The sequence below is a fragment of the Macrosteles quadrilineatus genome, unplaced genomic scaffold (genome assembly GCF_028750875.1).
Source record: "Macrosteles quadrilineatus isolate MER2022 unplaced genomic scaffold, UCM_ALF_1.0 Scaffold_2__2_contigs__length_208266976, whole genome shotgun sequence".
NCBI classification, from domain to species: domain Eukaryota; kingdom Metazoa; phylum Arthropoda; class Insecta; order Hemiptera; family Cicadellidae; genus Macrosteles; species Macrosteles quadrilineatus.
This window is the reverse complement of record NW_026542595.1, coordinates 169,024,201-169,048,282: the sequence shown is the minus strand read 5'-3', so window position 1 is coordinate 169,048,282 and position 24,082 is coordinate 169,024,201. Positions and strand designations below refer to the sequence as shown.

Below are 24,082 nucleotides of genomic sequence, written 5' to 3'. Positions count from 1 at the left end.
CTTATGTGTTGGGCTGGGCTGAGGCCTGATTTACTTCACGAACCTCTTTTGCGGAATCGGTTTTGTATACTCTCCCTTCTCAGTTGTCAGTCGACCTTGGGGAGTGGTTTGCGTCACTACTGGAAGCAGCTTCCGTGAGCGCCCTGTGATGTAATGGGTTTCCCGGAGCCTAGTTCCGTGTGCGCCCTTGTGTTTGACCTTATTTAGCGTTATTATAAAATGTATGAAGAAGAACTAATTGCGATATCGTTGGCTAGTGTTGAGAGGGTGGACAAGGAACAACATTTAGTAGAAAGAACTAATGGGTGAGTTCGGAAACTTTTTTTTTAGAAAAAGAGCTTTAAAAAAAATGTGAAGTCCTTCTAACAAATGATTTTTTTGCATTAGACAATAGATGTTTTATTTAAAACACTAGCCTATTGCAATATTTTCTAAAGAGCTTTGACAAAGTAAGTTGTCCTTATGAAATAATTATCTTTTTACAGAATACCTTAAGTACCGGGTGTCACTAAGTGTTTACTAAGTGACACCCGGTCTATGTGTAGCCTAATATTAAAATTTAAATGCCTAAACTTACCTCGGCCCGCGGCAATGATTGCAGCGTCGCTTAAATATGTGGAGACTGGTCGTGAACCTTTTAAACCATTTTTACATGAGACCAGTGTCCTGTTTTTATTGTATTTCAAGTTACAGGCAACCTGCCTGCCTACTGGCCTCATATCCTTTGACTTGTATGGTTTTAGGTCACTGTAAGTGACTTATGACTGCGAGAATGGTGAAAGTCAGACTTCGTTAAACCATTAAATGATAGGCCTAACACAACAATGGCCAGTTAAGTTACAGCTACGCTTAACCCTCCAAGTGTCTCAGGTTTTGGTCTTAACCCTCCGAGTGTCACGCGTCATAAAAACGACGCACAACACACTTTGTGTAGGGTCACGCGTCGCTTTTAAGACGCACAAACATCGTTTACGGCGAAGGCTCTATGACTGACTGAATCGTATTGAACTGGATCGAGTTAGGTATCGTTCTTTCCGTAATATTCTAAGCTTTCTCCAGAGGTCTGTCTCTAAGCGCTATTCATTTTAGTTCCGAAAATATTGTAGCAGACAGCTGACGTGCGTGTATTTGTAAACAGCTAGGTTCCCCCGGACCGATGACTGATGTGTTTTATTACGTTTATCATTGTTTTAGTGTTAAAAATCAAAAGTAGTGATATACGTGGTGCATTATAAGAAGATTTAAGTGGTTTTGAAGTGCTGGTTGATGATCCTGAAGAAGTAGGTAGTGATATTGATGTAAATTATCAGCCAGATTCCTAGCTATGGTTAGGCTATGCATTCTTAGCAAAACGCTATGTACTGAAATCCGTTTTTCGCTCATAACTTATTTATTTGATAACTTACCTCGCTATATGATTATATATTTGTAATCCTCATTAAATTTAGAACAAAGTGGCTATTTTCAAATATTTATAGGCCTATAATTTATACAATTTCATTGAGCGCGAACTTATTTTTTTTTTGAAAATTTTCGAAATTATATATTTTTTTTACCTAAAAATTTTTTTTTTTGAAAAAATGTTCCTTATGTTTTATATATAATATTGAAGCCCATGATTTTCCAAACAAAATGGTATATAGAACATTAGAATTAACATTGTTTTATGCTTCTCAGATCCGTTTTAATAAAACCTTGCAAAGGGGCCAAAAATAGGTGGACATTAAGGCCTAAACTATGGACACTCGGAGGGTTAATGTTCGCCCATTTATTGCGCAATCGCAAGGTTTTATTAAAATGTATCTTAGAAACTTAAAAACAATGTAAAGTAGGTTATACTGTTTTATATATCATTTTGTTTGGAAAATTATGGGCTTCAATGTAACATATAAAACATTACAAAAAAAATGTTCAACAATTTTTGTGGGGTTAACATTTCTCAAAAATTATAAAATAAAATGACAAAAATTTATGTATGTGCTCAATAAATTGTTATAACTTATAGGTCTACAAATATTTTAAAATAGCCACTTTGTTCAGAATTTTATGAGGATTCCAAAAATATAATAATATAAGGAATTAGGTTTGCAAATAAATAAGTTATGGGCAAAAAACAGATTTCGGTACATAGCGTTTGGCTAAGAATGCATAGCCTAACCATAGCTAGGAATCTGGCTGATAATTTACATCAATATCACTACCTACTTCTTCAGGATTATCAACCAGCCCTTCAAAATCACTTAGCCTAAATCATCTTATAATGCACCACGTATATCACTAATTTTAATTTTTAACTCTAAAACAATGATAAACGTAATAAAACACATCAGTCATCGGTGCGAGGTTAACCAAGCTGTTTCCAAATACGCACGTCAGCTGTCTGCTACAATATTTTTGGAAACAAAGTGAAAAGCGTATAGAAACAGACATCAGGAGAAAGCTCTGAATCTGCTGAAAAAAACTATACCTAACTCGATCCAGTTCAATCCGATTCAGTCAGTCCCAGAACCGTCGCCGTAAACAGTGTTTGTGAGTCGCAAAAGCAACACATAACACTACAGCGGATGTGTTATGAGTCGCTTTTACACGACACATAACACTCGGAGGGTTTATTTAAGTTAACGGTATTAGTTGGTGACTAAGTATTATAAAAATATCTCCAAAGGTTTTTGAGTTATTAATTTATTTTCAAAAAAATACAAAATGGAGGATTTTGGCTAAACTAAGCTGAAGTCGAAAAAAAGTTATTCTACATTTTCGACTTATTTTTGCATGTAGAATCTGAATATGCATAGCCCGCTACGCTTTACTGAAACACCCTGTAAATGTATCTTGTGTTCAGTTAGGCCTAGGCTATCTCAGTCTGCACAGTAGGCCCACATGTAACTTAGTTTGGCAACATAGATAAAAGAAGTGAACGGGCCATTCTGAAATTAATGACGAAACGATGATGACTTTTTGATCAGCATTGTACCGGTTATTTGAACTACAAAAAGTAAATAAAAATACGTCCAATAACAAATGTCATTGGCCTATTGGGTCTGATGATGGTTAGAATGTTCTGTCGAAATCAAACGCCACTTACCTCGCTTCGACTTCAAGTCAAATCAAACACCTTCCAAACAGTTGTTGTCAGAGACAGATAATAACACCTCAGACCCCCTTCCTTCTAATGGACATTGTTAACTACACAAACACTAGCCGTAATCCTGTTAGACAAATTATAAAGTTAGCTCAGTGGAAGTGCGAATTAGGAGACCTTAATTTAGACCAGACTCAGTACTTAGGTATTGGCTACCTAGCTTACGGGCTCCGTCGAGTATGCCCTCTGCTGAAATATCTTGGGGACTGTCAGAATGGTCTTCAGTCTTCTCCAGCAATGATGGATCTTTCGTAAAAGTTGACAGAATTGATTCATTCCAAACCCAACAAAATCTTTGAAGAGGTGGCACAGCCCAACACAATCTCATGCTAATATCTACAACAGGCTGTATGGGGGCGTGTTTAAAAATTGTATGACATTTTTTTAGATTAAATGTGGAGTCATAAAAGCGAAAGAAAATATAACCTAGCTATTTGTTTATTTTGTTTTGTTATGTCTAGTTTATACAATTGGAGATGTACGTTGGTATGTAAAATAAATAAATCAAGTTTTCTCCCTTTTCAGCTGAGAAGATCCGGGTGGGGCGGGATTACCAAGCTGTTGTTCCTGATTTTATACCAGTTGCAGGTAGGCCTAAGTTAAATCTCAGTCAATTGAAGAAAATTTAACTTAACCAATAACTTAACACATTTTCATTTATATATTCAGAGAAATAGAATTTTGCCCTGAATATCTGTGCTAGCAGAATAAATTTCGACTTAGATTTCAAACAAAGCTCCTGTTTACTGTCTCCTCCAAAATGCCTTAAAAAAATCAAGGCATTGAAAAAATTGTTTCTGGTACCGGTAATGTTAGGCTACAGTAAAGCTAATATAAAATAAACTATTAACTTTGTATCTCGTATGAAAATACACTAGGTGATGAGTTTATAAGTTTATGTTAAAATATTATTACAGGCAATAGCATGTACAACAGTTTTTTATTTCTGTCTGGATATTTCAGAGAGAAGGTTAGACCAATGCCCTGACAGAGCGCTGCTCGTTTGGTCTCCGACAGTCGACATATCAGATACAAAATGTAAGTTGATGTAACTTTTTTTAAATAACGGGCTACACTGATCAGATTTGAATGATTAAATATTACTCTCTTATGGCACATATTTAGAAGCAACTGAGTACTGTATTATGTATTGTAATTAATTTTTTAGAGCTCAAATTTTTTTTAAAAGCTGCATTCAATCACATGTCTATTTTCTAATAACTAATTAATATCTTATTTAGCTGCTGAACAAGTTGGTTAGTAGAAAAAATCAAAGTACCACTTCCGCTGTGGCTCATTTTATAAAGTTAATAACACAGAGCTTGGATGGGTCACAGAGCACTATTGGTGTGTTCTGTGAACTATCCAAGGCCTTTGATACCGTGCACCATCAAATTCTTCTTGATAAATTATCTTCCCATAAAAAAAATTCTCAGAAGCTGCTATTTTTTGTTGTTGTTAAAATCTTATTTAAGCGTTCACTTTCAAAGAACAGCTATTATAAAAGAAAACATTAAGTATGCTTCTAAATGCGAAACAATTGCTATGGGGGTGCATCAGGGCTCTATATTAGGACCGTTGCCGTTTTTGATATACAATGATGATCTGCCTAAGCAATCATGAAATATTTTTAGCCCTAAATCAAACTCTTAAACATCTGTCAGAATGGTTTCAAGTTAACGGTTTGAAAATGAACCAGACATCAAAACACAAATTGTAAAATTTCAAACTGCACAGTGTATGGACAACACTGAGGGCTTTGTTTATTTCGACAATGAAAAAATAAATTTCAGCAACACAGCAAAATGTTTAGGAATTGATTGATGTAGATAGTTTTTTGAATTGGAAGGATTCATGACAAATTCAGGCCAAATACAGGATGTTTTCAAATGATGGTTTTAAGATATGTTGTTGATTTAAATAGAAGACTAGTGCCCCTAAAGTAATTCTTTCAACAGGTCCAACTTTTTCACTGCAAGCAAGCTTTGAGAGTTTTTTTTCCGCACCAGTGTGGTTTAGAATATTCTTTAAGTGTGTTGAAGGTAATATAATAGTTTATGTACTGTAGATATTTTCATTTTTGTTTATTGACTTTCCAAATGACATCATTGTAGAATATCATACTTAAGCCATTGGCAATCATTTCGTAGGCAATTAAAACTTATTTAGTGTCAACAATTTGGTGAGTTGGTGGCTCAGTTGGTAGTGCCACGGACTCTGGGCCCAAGTCAGCGATGTCATGGGTTCCTCCCACTACTGTTTATCAGCACACTTCACCTTTGTACTGTACCAGCTCACCCCTTGCTTTGGATATGCTCCATGGCTTTGTGGATGGGCAAATGTAAGATTTAGAGCAGGCCACCAACTTAAAAAAAACAAAGATAAAATTTCATTTAGTTACTAGATTTATAATCTGTAAAATTGTTGTTTCTTAGTTAAAGGAATCACTTAGAATAGTAGATGTCTCATAAAAACACATTCTTTATGGTCCATCTAAATATAGAGAAATAACTTGCTATAAATGTTGAACAAATAAATAAATTAACAAATTAACTTAATTGTTTGAATCTGAGAAAAATACAAAGTGGAAAAAACCCTTGTTTACCACTGAATGTTTTAGGGTATAGCCGCAGCTAAGTAGGTATCAATATTGTGATATTTCATTGAGTTTTCAAATGTTATTTTTACCGGTACCATTTAAATCTGGCTTGATAACTTCTTACGCCAGCTGTACCTTCTTATTAACTAGTTTAAAAAACTACTAGTAAATACGTTGCTTGAAATCGAGCAGTTGCAGAGAAGTAAAGTAGTAAAGTAATTTTCGATCAGTTTAAAAAACTTTGAATCGAAAAATAAATAACAGCAATTAAATGATACAGCTGATCAAAATGTAAACAATTATGTTCTCCATAAGGATAACATGGGAACTTTAACAGCCACTGGGGCAGAGCCCAAGGAACTTTTTCAAAAATGTAAGGCCAGTTTGCAAATCTACGCGACACGCTCTTTCCAATGAGACGTCAATGAATAAAATCGGTTAAGAAATGGCGGAGGAGTTCAACCGACAAAGTTTCATGTAGCGTATTAATTATATAGATTTCTAAACATCTCATTTACTACAAAAAATAATAACTTATTAGTACCTATTCTATTTGTAATTTACCTTTTTAGGCTGAAGAATCATTACGATTCTTTGATGTCAACTAGGGTCAAGGTGTTCATACTTGTTTTGTTGGAATAATTTCTCGATTATTGACACTTTTTTCACCCCTGTATTTAAAGTTTGGTTGATCAAAATTAGGAATACCTGAAGCTCAGTTACCGGAAGATTAAATGATGATGTTTTGACAGTGGACGAGTACATATCGCTGGCCAAGGAGAAGTACGGATACAACGGGGAGCAGGCGCTCGGAATGTTGTTCTGGCACAAACATGACCTGGAAAAGGCAATCTGCGACCTCGCCAACTTCACACCCTTTCCCGACGAGTGGACTGTGGAAGACAAGGTGCTGTTCGAGCAGGCTTACCAGTTCCACGGGAAAAGCTTCCACAGGATACGACAGATGGTTAGCTCACTTTCGATGTTTGTTTGAAAATACCAGTTGTTTTACAATAGTTGTAGTTGGTTTGGATCAAAAAGAGGACCAAAACGTCAATGAGTATTTTCAATTTTAACTAATCAACCCATTTATTTCAAGATACAATTTTACAATCATTATGGTTTTGAAATATTTGTCTGTGATCTATTTAGCATCTATTTAAAAAGTATTTTCATTAGGCCTACTTTTATATTGATAGTGAATTTTTGTCAGTTCTTTTTTTTTGTCAGCCTTAAAGATTTCACTTGTGAAATTAATTTGATCGAATTATTGATTGAATGATACAATGAAGGAATAATATTATACATTTCTTACTTTACGATTTGAAGGGGATAAGTGTTATTGCTATGCTATACATTTTGCTACAGGATGTCTTTGAACTGTTTCAGTTACCAGATAAGACAATCGCTACCCTAGTGAAGTACTATTATTCATGGAAGAAGACCCGCAGCAGAACCAGTCTGATGGACCGCCAGGCTCGAAAGTTGTCAGGGAGGGGGGCAGGAGCAGGGGAAGAGGGGGCGGGAAGTGACGCTGCATCCGACCTTGGATCCAACTCCGACTCGGAGAATGAAGATAAGGTAGGAAATGATGTTCAACACTATTTATTTAGGTATACCGAAAGGGAGATTGGGAAAGGTATGGTCTATCTTAATAGAAGCCTCTTTCTCACGATGTGTAGCTCATCGATTTGCCGATAGCCTTAATATGTCGCTTGTCGAATATTACGTTGTGAGAACAGCTCGTCTATGACTTGTCCAGCTAGCTCACGATGGTCAATCAATCAATCAATCAATCAAATATTCTTTATTCAAGTTTAGACAATATGTCTATGGTGTGTCAACTTAAGTCATTCCCGCCCGAAGTTGGTAAACTCATGAAACATTAAAAGATTCTGGATTGTCAGAGCGCAAAACTTGTTTTGACTTGAAGTTCTCGCAACCTTCAGTCTTTGAGCCTGGAGTGTGTTTGGTCTGTTGATTTGCTGAGTTTGGTTTTGTTTAAGTGTGCAGGTATATCGGCATAATATAGCTGTGATAGAGTTTTCGAATCTAAGAGCAGGCACCTATAATTTGGAAATCACTAATCGAAGACCATAAAGACAGAAACAAAGTGATCTATGGAAACAAACATAGGCCACATAGTGTGCAGTACAGGCTGCTAACTCTGACATATTTATCTACAAGGCTTCAGCTCTAATCCCCAGCTGTGTTGCTGTTGAACACCAGTCCCTCATTGGCTCAGCCTTTTTCTCCAAGCATGTGGGTTGCTTTTAAAAACATAAGGCCGTCACACACTAAACCTCAGATGACTTGACAACCATTGATTAATCAAAGTCATCTGTAACTAGACAAGCTAAATTTCCTGAGAAAGAGGCTTAAGACATAAAGATCTGGCTGGTAGGTAAGGTTTTTATTGTTACAAAGGCTAACTTCGCGTATCGGTGAGCCTAGTGTATTTTTACAGGGTAACTAAGCCCGAGACTAGCTTTAGACTCATCTACATAAAACTTAAGACATCCATTTATTGATATAGTTTGCCCCCTGGATTAAAAAACGATACTAATTAAATAGGTTACCTGTTACCATTGTCAATCCTATACTTTTTAATAGATGGACTATAGTTTTTTTGTGTTTTCTACGCCAATGGCATTCTTTACATTTTTTCTTAAAGGGAAGGGTCTAAACCCTGTTCTTGTTATCTAATGTCGACTTATTTGTGAGATAGGTTTTGTTAGATACCTTTTAGTTCCAAGGCACATTGCGCAGTTGTCAATTTTTGTCTTCTTATTTATGCTGAACACTTGTCATCGTCAAATAACTGGTTGGTGGAGTTTGCATCTTACGTAGTGTGGAGTTATTTATCGTTTGGCTGGCGTATCTGTGGAATTAGGCCTTACTGCTACAGCAACCTGGATACTTAATTTAGTTAGGTCACTTAGCTACGATTTACAATGGTAGCTATTGTAGTACACCCTCATCTGAATAAATGCACGATAAACTGCTCAAGATTAACACAATATACTGGAAGCAATGAAGAAATTAAACCATCATTAAATCAAAATTCTTTATTCCTGATAATTGGAGTAAGCCTACATTGTAAAATTACCTTTTTTTATGAAAGCTTCATATTTTTTAATGTCATTTGACTTTAGACACTTAGAATTTATGATTTTCTTTTCTCAAAGGCTAATTTAGAACAACTATATTTACTTTTGCATATTTTAATCAATAAACTTTTTTGTATCATCAAAGAAAAAGACTTGTATATGTATGGAATGATTAAGCTCAACGAATTGTTGTAATACATTAATACAAAATTAAAAATACAAACACTGGCCTTTTAGTTCGGTCTAAGCGAGTTTGGTCAATTATATGTACAAATTGTATTGCTTCAAGCTAACTTGAGCCTTTTAGTACCTTGTAGTTTGAAAATTGTATTAATGAATGAAATCTTACTGCATACAACTTTCATTGCATGTTTTAATTTTACTTTCCAATATTTAATGCTTCCAAACCACTTATAGTGACTAGCCACAAACTATACATAATGAGACACAACAAGACAATTTTTTGTTTGGATTTCTTTCCTTCAAATAATGTTGACCTGACTGGAGGGTCGTGTGCGAGTTGGCTTGGAGGAGATAACAAGTGATTTCCAAAGAAAATATATTTCACAATTTTTTAAGATGTTGAAACAAATTTGGTTTGGTGTTTTATCTACTTCATGTCTTTATTTGACACAGTATGCATCATGTCCATTCAAAGTTCAAATTCATGCCAATATAAGATTTATCCGTAAATTTTTTTCAAAATTTCTGGTTTTGTCAACGTAGTGTACAGTTGTATTTAGAAGTTGATTAGGGCAGAATCTTATTTTAGTGAGTCAAAACATTTTTAGTCAGTCTACTATAAAGTTGCTTCTTGATTTGTATGGTGGTTGTTTGAAGAGTCTATGAAATTCTTAATTAAATTAGATTACAAACTAAGACCTTACATTAATTAGTAATTAATTTCAATAAACATGCTTTTTTAAAGTAAGAATAACTTCTTTCAAAATATTTAAACAAAAATTGTTTTGCCGTTTATCTGTTAAAAGGTGTAGTGTATTATTTTTTCTTTTTTTAATCATATGCTATGACATACAATTAAATGTAAAATACTAATAGTTCCAATCCCATAAATACATTCTGGCAAATGTTGTAAATATCTTTTAAACACTTTTGAACGGATCCTAACTATGAAAACAAACCCATTTTATGAAGTTATATGTAAAATAATAACCATAATTTATAAGCTTAAGGTTGAAATAAAACTTAAATATTATGCCACTAAGGGAAAAATCCAAAACCAATAACATTCCAAGTGTACGAGCACTATATGTGGTTTTCAGAAGTGGACGATCCATCGGGGTATCCAACGTAAAAGTTGCTCCCCTCCAAGGGTGTCTGAAGAGGCCAAAGACGTAAGCTCAGATACATTTTGATGTCCACCGCCTGCTTGTATCTCAACATCGTCACTCACTAATCCAACCATGTTCTGTCCGCACTTAATTTCGCATGTTACCTTCTGTCCGTTCTATAAATATGAAGCTTTCATAACGCTGGGTTAAAGTGGGTTATGTTCCCTGTATACAGGGTTAGTAATAGTTGTTCCGGTTCAGCTGGGAGCTGAATCATCAATGTTTTGTTATTCGATGCACTGTTTTTTACACAGGTGTAAAGCCCTGGCTTGCCACTGCTTGAGGATTATAAGATTGGGAAATGTTTATCACCTGCACTAATTACAATTTGTGTGTACTTATACACACTGTAGAACAGTGGTCCCTTCTCACTGTTATCACATATTTGAAATGTTTAGTACTATTATTTTTATAAAACCTTTAAACACACATTTGACTACAACATTATGGGTATTATAATGTAGTTTTACATTTTTTAGATGCCTAAATTTCTATAGGTGTACACAAAATTAAAATTTCTTTGACTTAAACCACCTTTTTATAAATCTTTACTACATTTTAACAGCATTAGTGTAGCAAAAATATAAAATATACTACTCATGTAACTTTTTCAATTGCTTAGTGTAATACATAAGTGCCCACTACTCTGCTTAAATACTGTCTTACTTGTTAATACTGTGGGTTGATGACTTGAATGCAACCAAGGAATGCATGAGGGAAGTTTGCGTGGATGGCATCATTATTCTATTCAAATCTTTTTTCTTGTACATCTACAGTATTAAAACTGCAGATGAAACTTCTAACAACTAAAAGGTTTACTGCAGACATTTTCTATCACAATGGTAAAAAATAATTCAAAAAGTTTTGGGATCTGGAATCTGATCCCGTTCTCAGGTGAAAAAAACTTAACTGACACATTACAACTAACAATACACAAAAAAGCCCAACAGGGCCGTCGCGTGGTTTTTTGGCGCCCGGGGCTGGATGTTGCACGGCGCCCCCCCCCCCCCCCCCAAACACAATGAGTGATGATGTCACTATCTTTGTTTTAATGCCCAAAAACAGACAACTAAAGGGATTGAATTACCTTACAAAAATACTAGAGTCAGGAATCAGGGATTAATAAATTATAAGGGATACATTTCTTAAATTTTGTATGAAAATCTGTTTTAATTGATGATAACCAAATCCCAATTAATGTAGCCTAAGGAAATATTAAAATGTTTAAAAAGTACTATACTGTATATGTTATTAATTAATACATAGCAAATTGAAATTAATGCAATGGTATGCAAAACCTCTAACCAAACCTACTCGCTGAATAGAATTTTTATACAGAATAAAAGAAAACCACCTTAGATATGAAATAACTCTTAATCACTCATTAAACTAAGCTGACAGCTGAGCTGAGACTGCCGTAGGAGAAAGGAGTCATTGGGGTAGGGGTGGATCTCAAGGTCGACCGTCGGCCGGTCGGGCGAAATAAAAATAGAATACAGAGCAAAAAAGAGCAACACCGCGACATTGCAATATTGATTTATGTTAAGATAATTAAGTTGGGACAGAGCCTTCAACTCCACAGTGGAGTTTATTATTAGGCTATTATTACTAAATTTAATTCAATACTATATTGATATTTAATTTAAGAAAACATTTCAAATTTTAAAGTGATTGGTATCAAATAAAATGTATTTGTTCAATAAAGGCATACAACGTAATATTCAACATTCAGTTACACACACGAATAATAGAACTAGTATTCGTGGTTATACATAACTTTCCAAAATACATTATGTACATCTAACTTTTTTAAATTTAGTTGCATTACTTTTGCCGCGGCGCCCAGGGCGGTCGCCCTTGTCGCCCCACCCACGCGACGGCCCTGAAGCCCAACCTAAGTTGGTGACTTGATTTCTATACAGTGCATATTTTTTTGACTGCTACTCTCTGTTGCGTGTTCCAACTTAGGTTGGTCTTTTTGTGTATTGTTATTTCTAATGTTAGGTTTTCCACCTGAGGAAGGGATCAGATTCCAGATCCCGAAACGTTGTGTATTGTTTTTTACCATCGTGATGAAAAATGTCCGCAATAAACCTTTGAACAACATTAAATCACAATCATCAACTTCAAACAAAGAACTAGTCTTTGTAAATTACTTCTAATATTTATCTGGTTTTTTTTACATGATTTACAGAATAACTAAGTTATCTGGGGTTTTTTTACATGATTTTCACAGACATACTCTCCCACCTGTATAGTGTACATTCAATTTTGAATGTTTATAATTTCTTAAACATAGTGAAAAAAAATTATTAACTAGGGGGGCATGTACAGAGTTGGGGACTTTTGAAGGGTGTTGGCTAGAAGCTTTATTGAGATTCTCAGGGTTTTGATTTTAAATTACATTTTTATCTCATCAATAGTTCAAGAAATTAACTGCAGTTAAAATATTCAATGTGCAACGATATTTTAAAGATTATCTGTAGATGGCCTGTTGAAACATCGAACAAAATATATATTTTCCTTGAATTAAAACAACAGGGAACAAGCTAACAACTAGACTTACCGATTGATGTATTATTTCATGGTTTTTGTTTTGCAGGAGAGGGGAGAAGGTTCGTCCTGTAGTAACTGCAATGTGACTTGCAGTCATGTCCATGCAACACCCAAGGGCAACATGTGCAACACGTGTTTCACTCACTGGAAGTAAGTGCGATCAGTGTCATAATTGAAAAGGCCTAGTATTAAGTTGTACAGTAGAACCCCTCTAATCCGACCTCGCGTAATCCAACCGACCCATCGCCTATCCATGACGATGTTATTGCAGCAATGTCGTGACCATTTCCCATGGTCGTATAGATGATCACTGTTTCCCGCAAACTCCGTAAAAACCTTGTTTATCCCCTGCTGTCTCGGAAACATTATCATCGTTTTCCACAATCACAGCAAAACCTTGAATATGTTTAGCAGTAACAGAAACGTCATCAGCATCAACTGTGATCTCGGTTGTCATCCCCAGCGATAGTGGTCAAATCTAGCACATCTCCTGCGGTAATGAAAAAAATTGTCATCGTCTAAGCCTAAACGCCTCTTGCAGGGATCAGAACATAATCGTTGTTTTCTGCGATTGTGAAAAAATCCTAGAAAAATTCTTTTGGCTATGGAAAAATCATCGTCTTAAGCAATCGCTGCAATATATTGAACATCTCCCGAACTCATGGAAACCTTGTTTTTGTCATCTGAGATTGCTCCTGCCCCAACAGAAACGTCATAATTGTCTCCCATGGTCACGGCAAAATTCCGAAGATGTTGCTCCCGGATAATTCAACCTTTTTACTGTTCCGGCCAAAGTCCTGATCCCTCCGTTGACGGGTTGGAGGGGTTGTACTGTAATGGTCGAATTTAGGAATTTTGAAACTTATATCCAACTAAAAATGTTATATTTTAAAATCTAGAATATACTGTGAAGATAAATTATCTTTTTAATTATACTAATTTTAAATAAATTCTTAAAAAACTTATGATTGATTTTCAAATCAGTTTGGCCAGAACCTCAGTAACAATGTGTTAAAATCCTGCAATCCGGATGTTGTAATCTTAATATTACGAGCTCCAAAAACATTCCTAATTTTTTTAAATCCTTACCTAAAGATCAAACATCAATAAAAAATTATATTGAGCTTACTGCTTTGAACAAACAAGTGTTTTTGTGGTATCCAAGGAAAACGGTGGTTTCAACAACATTAAGATTTTTGCTTCGACACAAAAGTTAGTGAATTTTACTATAAGTAATTGTTAGGTTATCAGTTTGTAGTATTCTCAGTTGTGAGGAGGTATCTAAACAAAGTGTTAATGCGTTCTTGAAATTATTTTGACAGAAAGTTAGGAGTAATAGTTGATTACTTTGATCCTGTAAAAGTATGTCTATCAATAAATGTATTTTAATGTCATAAATTTACAATAAAAAATTATCTTAACAAGCAGAAGTACTCATTCATTTATAGTTACAAATTTCTTTCAACACTGGCAAATTAAGTTTAGTTTATCAGCTTTAGAATGATTTTTGCCCCACTCAACTAAATAGCGCCATAGAGAAGGATCTGTCTCTGTCAGAGAGGGTTTCTAATTTTACTCTGTTTTGGTAACCTAAGTCTTTAGTAAGTACTAAAATGTCACCTTACTCACCCACTTAATGTCACCTATTGCTCTTAAGTTAACCTAAACAAATATTTATTTTAGTGCCATAGTTGTTTTTCATAATTCTGTTGCTGCTGAAAATTAATATTATATTTTTGTAATTTAAAGGCGTACCGGCAACCTACGACCCACTGTAGGGCCGACAAAGCCACGTGACCGGCAACTGCTACTGCGCAACAAGCGGAAGCCGCCACGTGGCATGTACGTGAACCACGACGACCTTGTAGCAATGGCGTCGGGACCCGCAGGACAGGGCGAGCAGATGCTACGAGCCACGGACCGAGAGATAGTGGCACTCAAGCGCCAAGTAAACTGATACTGCAGTAGTATTTACTAGGCTAAGATAACAATCACTAGGGAGTTTATACAGGGTCTTTTTTGGATATGCGACTATTACCAAAAGAAACATTTAATCTTTTCTGGATGTCGTTTCCACGGTGTGATGTAGTGAAGTTTGTTGGTTACTGTTGACCAAAAATTTTCAGATTTTAACTACCAGAGTGGCACTAATCCGAACCAACTATTAGGGAAAAGTTAAATCTATTTCAACTAAAAAACATTGTTAAAAGTAAATTTTGATAAGTTACCAAAAGTTTGAGGATTGTTGTAAACTGCAAAATTCGGAACAATCACCTATGGCCGAGCGTCCATTCATTGATGGCTTTCTGTTGATTTTTGTTTAAGGGGTTTGTGTAGTAAGAAGAACACAATTGCGAGAGATGATCTTGGACCTTGTTGCAATTATAGTAATTAATAGTGTATATTTCCGCTATCGAAAAATTGCTGTGATTGCTCATTTCACTCATAAAAGTACATTGTTTTAATTTTTTTATGAGATTTTACTGTGTTTCCAGTTAATTAGAATAGGGTTCGGTCCCAACTAGTTTGGATCAGCGGCATTCTGGTATTTTCAGTAGATTTTACTGATTATTTTAATGTCAGTCAAACATTTTATGGTTGAATTGTCGTCCAATTCTACTGAACTACATTAGGCCTATATTCCTGTTTTTCAACAACTAATAGTATGAGACAACCTATGCAGTGAAGGTAAGAGATGAAAACATTTTAAAATAAATCATCAGCTGAACATTTTTAGAATTGGGTTTATTGTGGTAAGCTCTTTTTTATCTAGCACAACGATTGTAGTTTAACTTAATAGTTCAAACAGATATGTGCTATATGCATATTCTCCTTATTAATTGGATTTTTGTGCTGTAAACCAAGGGTTAGAGCAGATCTTCAAAGGCTTTAGGACCACTTTTCTGCTTTGTACCAATAAAACATATTTTAGATGAACAGGGTACATGCAGAATACAATCCCAAGTAAAGAATAAAGGCCAAAAGTAAGCTTGATTTTGAGTTTAATATTCTTGCTAGTTTTAACGGCTGCAACTTTATTCCCTCTGTTTACTAATAAAATAAAGTTGACCTATTCAATAGTATATTTCATCACTAGGGTGAAAAATGAGAAATTGTTGAAAAGATACTTTTTGCCCATGTGATGAACTATATTTTTTGTCATATTGCACCACTATTTGAACAAACTATGTTACAAAACTAAAATATTTTTCAGTTAAAGATAACCTTTAAAAAATACTTCTAACTTGTTTTCAATTTAATTTCCTAATGGAAACAAGCTGCTTTTTAGTACGTTATTCAATTGTGTTAGTGTATGTTATACTATCGATATGCCAAACTATTTACAACACCACATTAAACTACAATTGATTAACCAATCGATACATCCCTGGAGAGTAAAAAGGCTACTTTAGACCCGCAACATATGCATTAAAAATGGCTGATTTTGTAGCGGTATGATGAATAATATATTTCACTTCCTTCCATCACACAAAAATGTCACATTGCAAATAGTTGTGTTAATATCAATAATAGTTTCCTATTAAGAAAGACCTAATTTGTCTTATTAAGCAATATAGTTATGTCATATTGCCATTGGACAAAGAAGTTCATGTTTTTATTATTTTGTTTATTATTATATTTAATTTATTATTATCTCTTAAGTGTGTAATTATTTATTTTGTTCTAGAATTAATTCTATCCGTTTGATCACAGGTTGTTTGTACCTTATTTTAACAATTTACAGTGTATTTGTAATATTTATATCTATTTATAATATAATATTTCTGTAATTCTATTGTGTGTAGGCCTCCTCCCAAATAATTGAGGGACATGGAGAGAATCTATAATGTGAATGAGTTTTATTTTTTTTATTTTTAGTATATTATGGAATGTTTACAATTATATAAAGCTTTCTTAAAATACTAAGATTAGAAGTTAAGAAATTATTTTTATTGGACTGATTGTTAACTAGTGTATAAATTTAGTCATTAACAGCCACAGTGTATGCCTATTATTTATTTGTTGTAGTTTTTTTGTTTATTTAAGTTTTGTTTAGAAGTATTAAATACATTTCTACAGTAATTATTTAGGATTGTGAAACTCCAATGTTAAATCAGAAAAATGATCATTTCACTGTTTTAAATCAATATGCACAAGTACAAGTATTTCTTTGTAGAATAAAGTTTTCTCTTTCAAACTTCTTTGGAATATAATTAAAACTTAAAGAATAAATCAAAGTAAGTGTTTTAATTGTTGCGAAATATCTAGTGTCATAAACAATCAGGTAACTTTAATATTTCTGGTAAGATAACTGAACAAAGTTTGTTATATTTTGATTCTGCTTTAAATTGTTTGTCTTTTCACTAAGTTTATGTGTGATTGAATTGTAACAGATTTCTTTCAATAAATTCTTTTCTAAATTACGCAGCTTTACATTCCTTCCTTCCTCGGAGCAGTTTACCAACTGGTAAGATTTGTTTGCTAACTTTAACATAATCGTGATTTTTAAGTGTTTTAACATTTTACCATTATTCTACCATTTTATAACATGTTATATGTATTTGGAGTTTCACAATGCCTAATGTATCGTCTAAGTTGAAAGGGTACTTAGTTTTCCTCGCTTGAAAAGGAAAATTGTAAAATCGTGCTTGTCTTCAATGACCTAAGTAGCACGATTAAATAGAATGATGAATTCAAAGTGGTCCCTGAAACATCAAGACGCTGAATTCATTAAGACTGGAAAACATGATAGAATACAGTGATGCTAAATTAAAAAAAGCAATGTTGGATCGACGAACATAGAAAATCACAATAGGCATGTTGAAGAAGAAAGATTCATCAATACTTTCTCCAGTGCAAAAGTTGGAATGCCCCGAGATTGTAATGCTTACCTAATAACACAATTTCCTCCAAGTAATGTTGCTGGAGTTGATTCCGAAATGTGTCTGTAAGTTTCCTTGAAGTCCAAAACTGGTCCAATTTATTATCGTTAGCAGGGAAACTTCTCAAGACGCCCTAGTTATTCTACAATAATTTTGTACACCTTCACTTCAAATACTTGGGTGTGTAAACTTGCTAACAGATTTTTAAATTTAAATTTTATTGATGATTGTGTCAAAAAACTTAAACTAAGAAAATGCTTCTGTATTATCTGAAATCAGTAATGGTTATTGTACAATAAAATAAACCTTTTTCTCGTATGAGCTTACTACAAGGTTGTAAAAGTAAACTGAAAAAGAGTTAGTATTAATGTAGATGGCCACAAGAATGGATAATTTTGATAACATTAAGCTCCAGTCATGGAATATAAATTAAAAGAAATTGCTTAACGACCCTTTTACTTCTTGTTGGTTAAAGGGGTGTTGTGAAATTTGACCAAATTGATAGAGATGGGTACATTATCTAGGTACATACTTTTAGATTTTCTCACAAGTTTAAATGTTTTGAAGGATAAAATTCTTGAATAACAATTATAGAAGAATACAAATTATAAGAGAAGAATAAAAATAATAAAAATCTTGGTACTTGGTAGTTGTTAAGTTGTAAATTATGAAACCGAGGCAATTGGTTCTTAAAATAGAAATAAATGCAGTGTAAGTACGCTTAAAAATTAGAATCTTACGAAGATTTGCGATAGATTTGATGAAGATCTCCCGAAAGAAGTACAAACATATCAGATATGAAAATAATTCAAACACAAATGTGACTTTCCTCAATTGAGAAATTGAAAATACAACCTTTTGTACAATTAATTTGATTTATTTCTTAGGAAATAATATCTCTGGTGTCGGATTCTGAGTCGGATCAGGAGATGAGTGAAGAGCTTGTTCTGGGATCCAGCTTTAATTGGGTGTACCATTTGAAGAGACCTAAACTTATTGAGCAGCTGGAGAAATTCGGTCTACCGACCAACGTCAATGTCGAGAAAGGCAGGAAAATTCTCATCGCTTTTCTCAAGGGCAAGTACAAAGAGAATTGGAAAAAGGTGTTTGAGGGGTGTTGGTTCAACTGTGAGTACCAATTTAGTCTTTGTGTTTGTAACCAGTGGAGGAGAAGGAAAATGTTTTACTTAAATTTCATAAGACTTGGTCTGAAAAGAGTTGTTAAAAAATTCTCAATGAGATCACCAACCTCGGGCTATTTTAGAAACAGATCCAATGACAATGAGTTCTAGGTAACTTGTGCTTTCTTTTGTACAAACAAGATCCCTTGAAGACTTCATACTATTTTAATTTACAACTTGTGCCAAGGAGCGACAGTGTTGGGGCACAAACATTGTGAACAGTATAAACTAAATGACTGCTTCATTTTATTAATTAAGTCAATGAGTAAGGAAAGACACAACGGAAAGAACTACGAACATCTGAAGTAAACACTTCCCAATTTTCCATCCATATCGAGTTCTATGCTACAGTTTTAAGGGGTGATATTCTTAGTAGCAAGAATAATTTTAAAGCTTTATTAATTGAAAAATTAAGCATCTTTTAAGCAAATAAAATTTAATCTCTAAAATCTTGAAACTGACTAGTCAAAGAGGAAAACCTCACGATTATGCTAATGACCAAAGGTAGGTCCTAGGCCAGGGGCAACTGGGCCGCCGGTCTACCTGCCACATGGTGGATACACCCTCAAAAAACATTTTACCTGGCGCCCTCGAGACAAAAAAAAAACACTTGACAAGGCGCCCTAGTGCAATATTTCCTTGTTACGTCCGCAATCAATCAAAATGGGTTTTAACACTTTTATGGTGTCGGGTATCAGGAACTCTTCGTAGTCCTTGCAGTAGGCCCACTTTAATTAAATTTATTATTTCACTGTAATGGTGAAATTCATGTGTAGTGCACTACAGACTAGGCGCCATAAACGTAGCCTCTTGCCGATAACACAACGTTTCCACTGATGAACACAATTCATGCTTTGTAGGGCAGTGCAAGCAAGCTTCTTTGCCGATTTTGGCAAACTTGGTAATGTTCGATAGACGTTGATTAATTTCATGTTCCTATTTATTGCACTGTACGGAGCGAAGTGAGTAGCGAAGGGGAATCTTGATTGTAGTTCATATTTCCGTCACCACTGGTACGAGTGTGCTGAACGCTGAATTTGCATGTTCTAATAAAACTTCTAAATATTTTTCTATTAGACCAGTTACAAAAATTCACAGATTTGTATAAGCTTTGCAAGTGTAGAAATAGCATATAAAACAATTTTTAAGTAATACAATTTCTGGGGGAGGACCCCCGTTCCTCAGGGGTGTGCCCCTCGGTGCCCTCTAAAGGCCGAACTTCCCGCCCACCTTGTGGTGCCAGTCCGCCCCTGCCCTAGGCCTATGTACTTAGCAAAATGTATAAAAAAACAGAGCTGAATATGCATAGACTGAATGTACCATGCCCTGTAAAATAATATGAACAAGACTGCAGAAACATGTTCTTCTAACTAAAACACAATAATTTAATCAAGCAGTAAATTTTAGAGGAAAAGTTATGCTGAACAATAAGAGCAGAGTGTACAATTTGCAACTTTAAAGAGTCCCTGGAGGCTGTGTAGCGGCCATCTTGGATTAATTTCAAACCGCTGCTGAAGAGTTATTTCATCCCAAAATATTTTTTTAAAATACCAAACTGATTGTATTTTAAATATCTATGACGCTATGAAATCACAGACATTTTCTTGTGGTTTTGTAATTTAATTGTTTCCTAAAAGAGCCCTTGGAGACTAACGGCCATCTTGGATTTTCCTGCTATTAAAGCAATTTTAATTTAAAAAACAGCCGCTGAAAAGTTATTTACCATCTCAAAATGTTTTTTTCAAATAACAAATGGATTGTAATTTAAATATCCAGGGCACTATGAGATTAGAAACTTTCTTTTTAGTTCTGTAATTGTTTTATGAGTTAACACAACTAGGCTCCAAGGACAATTAAGACCATCACTCGAATTTAAGAACCTAATAACAGCATTTTGTTTTAGTTTGTAATCTCTTCCATTTCACTATCCAGTGCAATAAAATTTTATTGTAAATTAGCCTAGTATTCTTGTACTGAAATCCTGTAATAATATTTTGTGTGTTAAGCGAATTAGCAGTAAGTAATTTTCATACAGTTCTTGGATGGAATACAAGAAGAACAATAAAGAGTAAAACAAGTAATTTTGATATTATGTTCTATAAATGTTTGTTTATTTGTAAATTAAATACTTTTACAAAAGTGAATGCCTTTTTCTTGTTTTAAATATTACTCTGCAATTAAATGAAGATTCATCATCCATATTTCTGTAGTAAAATCTTCATTTAAACAGTCCATTTACTAAAATTGAGGTAGGTTAGTTGTTTTATTATTAGTCATGCCTCTTAGATGTGGTTTAATACGGTTCTCAAACAATTTTAGGTATTTACTTCGTATAATGGCCTACATTTGTGGCAAATTCTTTTGACTTGTTTTATCATTTTTATTACCAGACAGCGTAGAGAAAGGAACTTCTTCGATCAAGAATCATTTGCTAACCATCTAGATTGATTATAATTTATAATCAATTTCAAATAGTACAAGAAGCTGTTTTTCTTTGTTGTATGACACAATAATTGTTATTGTCTATATGCGAGGTGAGGTAACTGAAGAATTCTTTCTCTATGTTGTTGAGTGTAATAATGTATAGGAAGGAACATGAATATTATGAATTGGGTTTATGAATTCTCTATTTATTATCAAATCAATTATCTATTTATTATTCATTTACAAAAATATGTTGTACATCAGCATAAACTACATTTGTTGTATTGCAAATTAAGCTTACTAATAGGATATACTTATTATAATAAGTGTGTTTGCAAAGAATAGGTCTATGAATTAAAATTACTAACAAAATTGTGTTAGTCATAATGAGCTGTCCTGATATTAATTAAGCCTCCACATGCTCAGGTGGGTTAGTCATATTATCTGAAATCTCTGTCAACAGAAAGAGAGATTACATTCATGTGTTGATCCAAAACTCAAGTACTAGTTCATTTCATTACAACATAATGTCCTACAGCATAATGTGTAATACTCTTAGTAATTAACATATCGTAAGTTAGTATTTAAGTGTGTTATTTCTAACAGTGAATGAATTAACCGTTATGTTAACCAATTGAATGTTTGTATTTTCTCACTAGCCTCTCTTTCAAATCACAGCTTAAAGTCTGGAATTAAAGAACAGTTCTCACTTGACCATGCCATGCTAAAACTGTTAGTGTAAATGAGAAAGATAATGATGTTTGATATGAAGGTTTTTATAATTTACTGAGGGTGTTGATGAGAGCGTGCATTAATTTCGCCAACTGACCTGAGTCAGGTAGTCAGGTATTCCTGAATTGCACCAACTACTCCAGGCAACCACCCAATACGTTTCAGTTGGCTCAAAACGTAGAGAGACACCCCCTCAGGTAGAATGGGCCGTTCTAATCCCCTGTTGACATACCCATAGCCTTTATTAGTGGCGTCCACCCCGGACTGCCAGCATTCCACAAAAATCTGCGTTATACTATAGTTTGCAATCAATTGATACATTAGACCTACATAATCGAATGACGGCTAATTTTTTTCGTCTTACTTTTACAAATAAAAACCATTTTAATCACAGTTCTACGATGTACTGTTGCCGACATAACGCAGTTGTCGCTTAACTTACTATAAATATTGTCGAGTGCTACTGGAAACCCGTAATCTTTGAGTCTATAGTTATTACAGAGGATGGCCCATTCTACCTGAGGGATTGTCTTTCTTTCTTTGTTTTGAGCCAACTGTACTTAAGTACACCAAGTGGCGACCCTCTTTCACTCTGTATAATTGAATATGTTCGGTTAGGCTGACACGTAAACAAGGACATTCCTTCTGCTCGCAACTCACCCCTACCTGGCTTAGGCTTGGCGCAATTAATGCACGGCCGTCGATGAGGAGGTTGTATATGAAACTATGAGGTTTTCAATAACTAGAAATCATTACAATCCCATTTTATCAAACCTGTGGCAAACAGCCGTTTTCCGGACTAATTCCATGGAAAGTCCATAAAAACAGGGTAGTGTGGCAAAAATTGTTTTTTCTAAGGTAAACATTAAGACCTCATGGTTTCTTTCATAAAAAAAAAACGGTAAATAAATTTGAAAGAAAACAATTTATTTCTTTAAGTAAAGAACTTCTGTCATGAGAAAACCACTGTATTATGTAAACATCATATCACATCACATCACATAAACATTTTAACATGATTTATTGGCAGTCATCAGGTTGAAGTACAGTAGGTAGTAGTATGTTTAGGTAGAAATCTGTAGTTCACATCATCACATTCATTCTATCTGTTCTTCTTAATTCAACTATGTTTATTGTTATTCCAAAACAGGCTACAATATTGTCTCTTAGATACTGGAGTGTATGGGTTGTAGCCATTTTATTCGAAAAACAAACATAGTTGAATCAGCCACTCTCAGTGTGTTTTAGTAAAACAAATTTATTTTCTCTCTTAGTTTTTGTTCAACTGTGATTGGTAGTTAATGCAACTTCAAAGATGCCATAGTCTCTGGTAAACTGTACTTTAAGTTTGGCCTGGTTTAAATAAGGCTTATTTGACAGAAGCAAGAAATTTATAACAGCAACTCAACGGCTAAATCCAACTACGTTAATTGCTATCGCAAAACTGACCGAATCTTTAACAAGGGTATGTGATAAGATCTTAGTCAAAGGTTGCAGTGATACTTGTTGGCATTGCTGACAGTATGTGGTGTTTACAGGTCCAAAACAACAAACAATCACTGTCCGCCCTAAAGAGAGCTACCGGCGCAGGTATAGACCAGTGTCGACCTCCGGACAACAACAGTCGCATCAACGCTCGGTGGACCAACGACGAACTGTTGTTGGCTGTCCAAGGTAAACCTCATAGTTACACTTATAATTCCACTTGACGTATCATTTTGTCAAGTGATTGTTAAGACTATCACGGAAAGTTTAGTCCTGAACAGCTGTTGTACTAATAGATTTTCTAATATTTCTGTCCGATAAACTTGTCGTGATGTGAACCAGGAACGTTGTGAGGGTTACAGATTATAAAAAAGGGTCAAAAACTATAATTGATACGTAAAAGTACATGTTATGTTCATTTCTAATATGTAGATACAGATACAGTACTACATTTACAACAGTAAAAATTTAAATATATAAAAATTTAACTGCTCAAAAAATATTTTTGTATAAAAAGTACATATTAACTATTTAACAGTTATTACACTACAGCTACACTGTTGTTACTACAGAGGCGTAAAGAGCTATAAGAAAACCTCTCTTTGTCACAATAATTAT

The 24,082-nt window shown here is 34.3% G+C and overlaps 1 protein-coding gene across 3 annotated transcripts in view; it reads left to right on the top strand.

The window, feature by feature from the left end:
- Positions 1-24,082, top strand: part of LOC128985804 (REST corepressor 1) — a 30,943-nt gene that overhangs the window by 1,167 nt on the left and 5,694 nt on the right. Inside the window, exons 2-10 of one of the 3 annotated variants that reach the window (XM_054405685.1) lie at positions 3,668-3,730; positions 4,106-4,180; positions 6,494-6,708; positions 7,131-7,322; positions 10,135-10,206; positions 12,806-12,909; positions 14,509-14,707; positions 18,530-18,719; positions 23,518-23,653. In XM_054405685.1, coding sequence (XP_054261660.1) covers positions 3,668-3,730; positions 4,106-4,180; positions 6,494-6,708; positions 7,131-7,322; positions 10,135-10,206; positions 12,806-12,909; positions 14,509-14,707; positions 18,530-18,719; positions 23,518-23,653 — 1,246 coding nt within the window. The remainder of the gene's footprint in view (positions 1-3,667; positions 3,731-4,105; positions 4,181-6,493; positions 6,709-7,130; positions 7,323-10,134; positions 10,207-12,805; positions 12,910-14,508; positions 14,708-18,529; positions 18,720-23,517; positions 23,654-24,082) is intronic. The other 2 variants (XM_054405686.1, XM_054405687.1) reach the window with 2 other exon arrangements.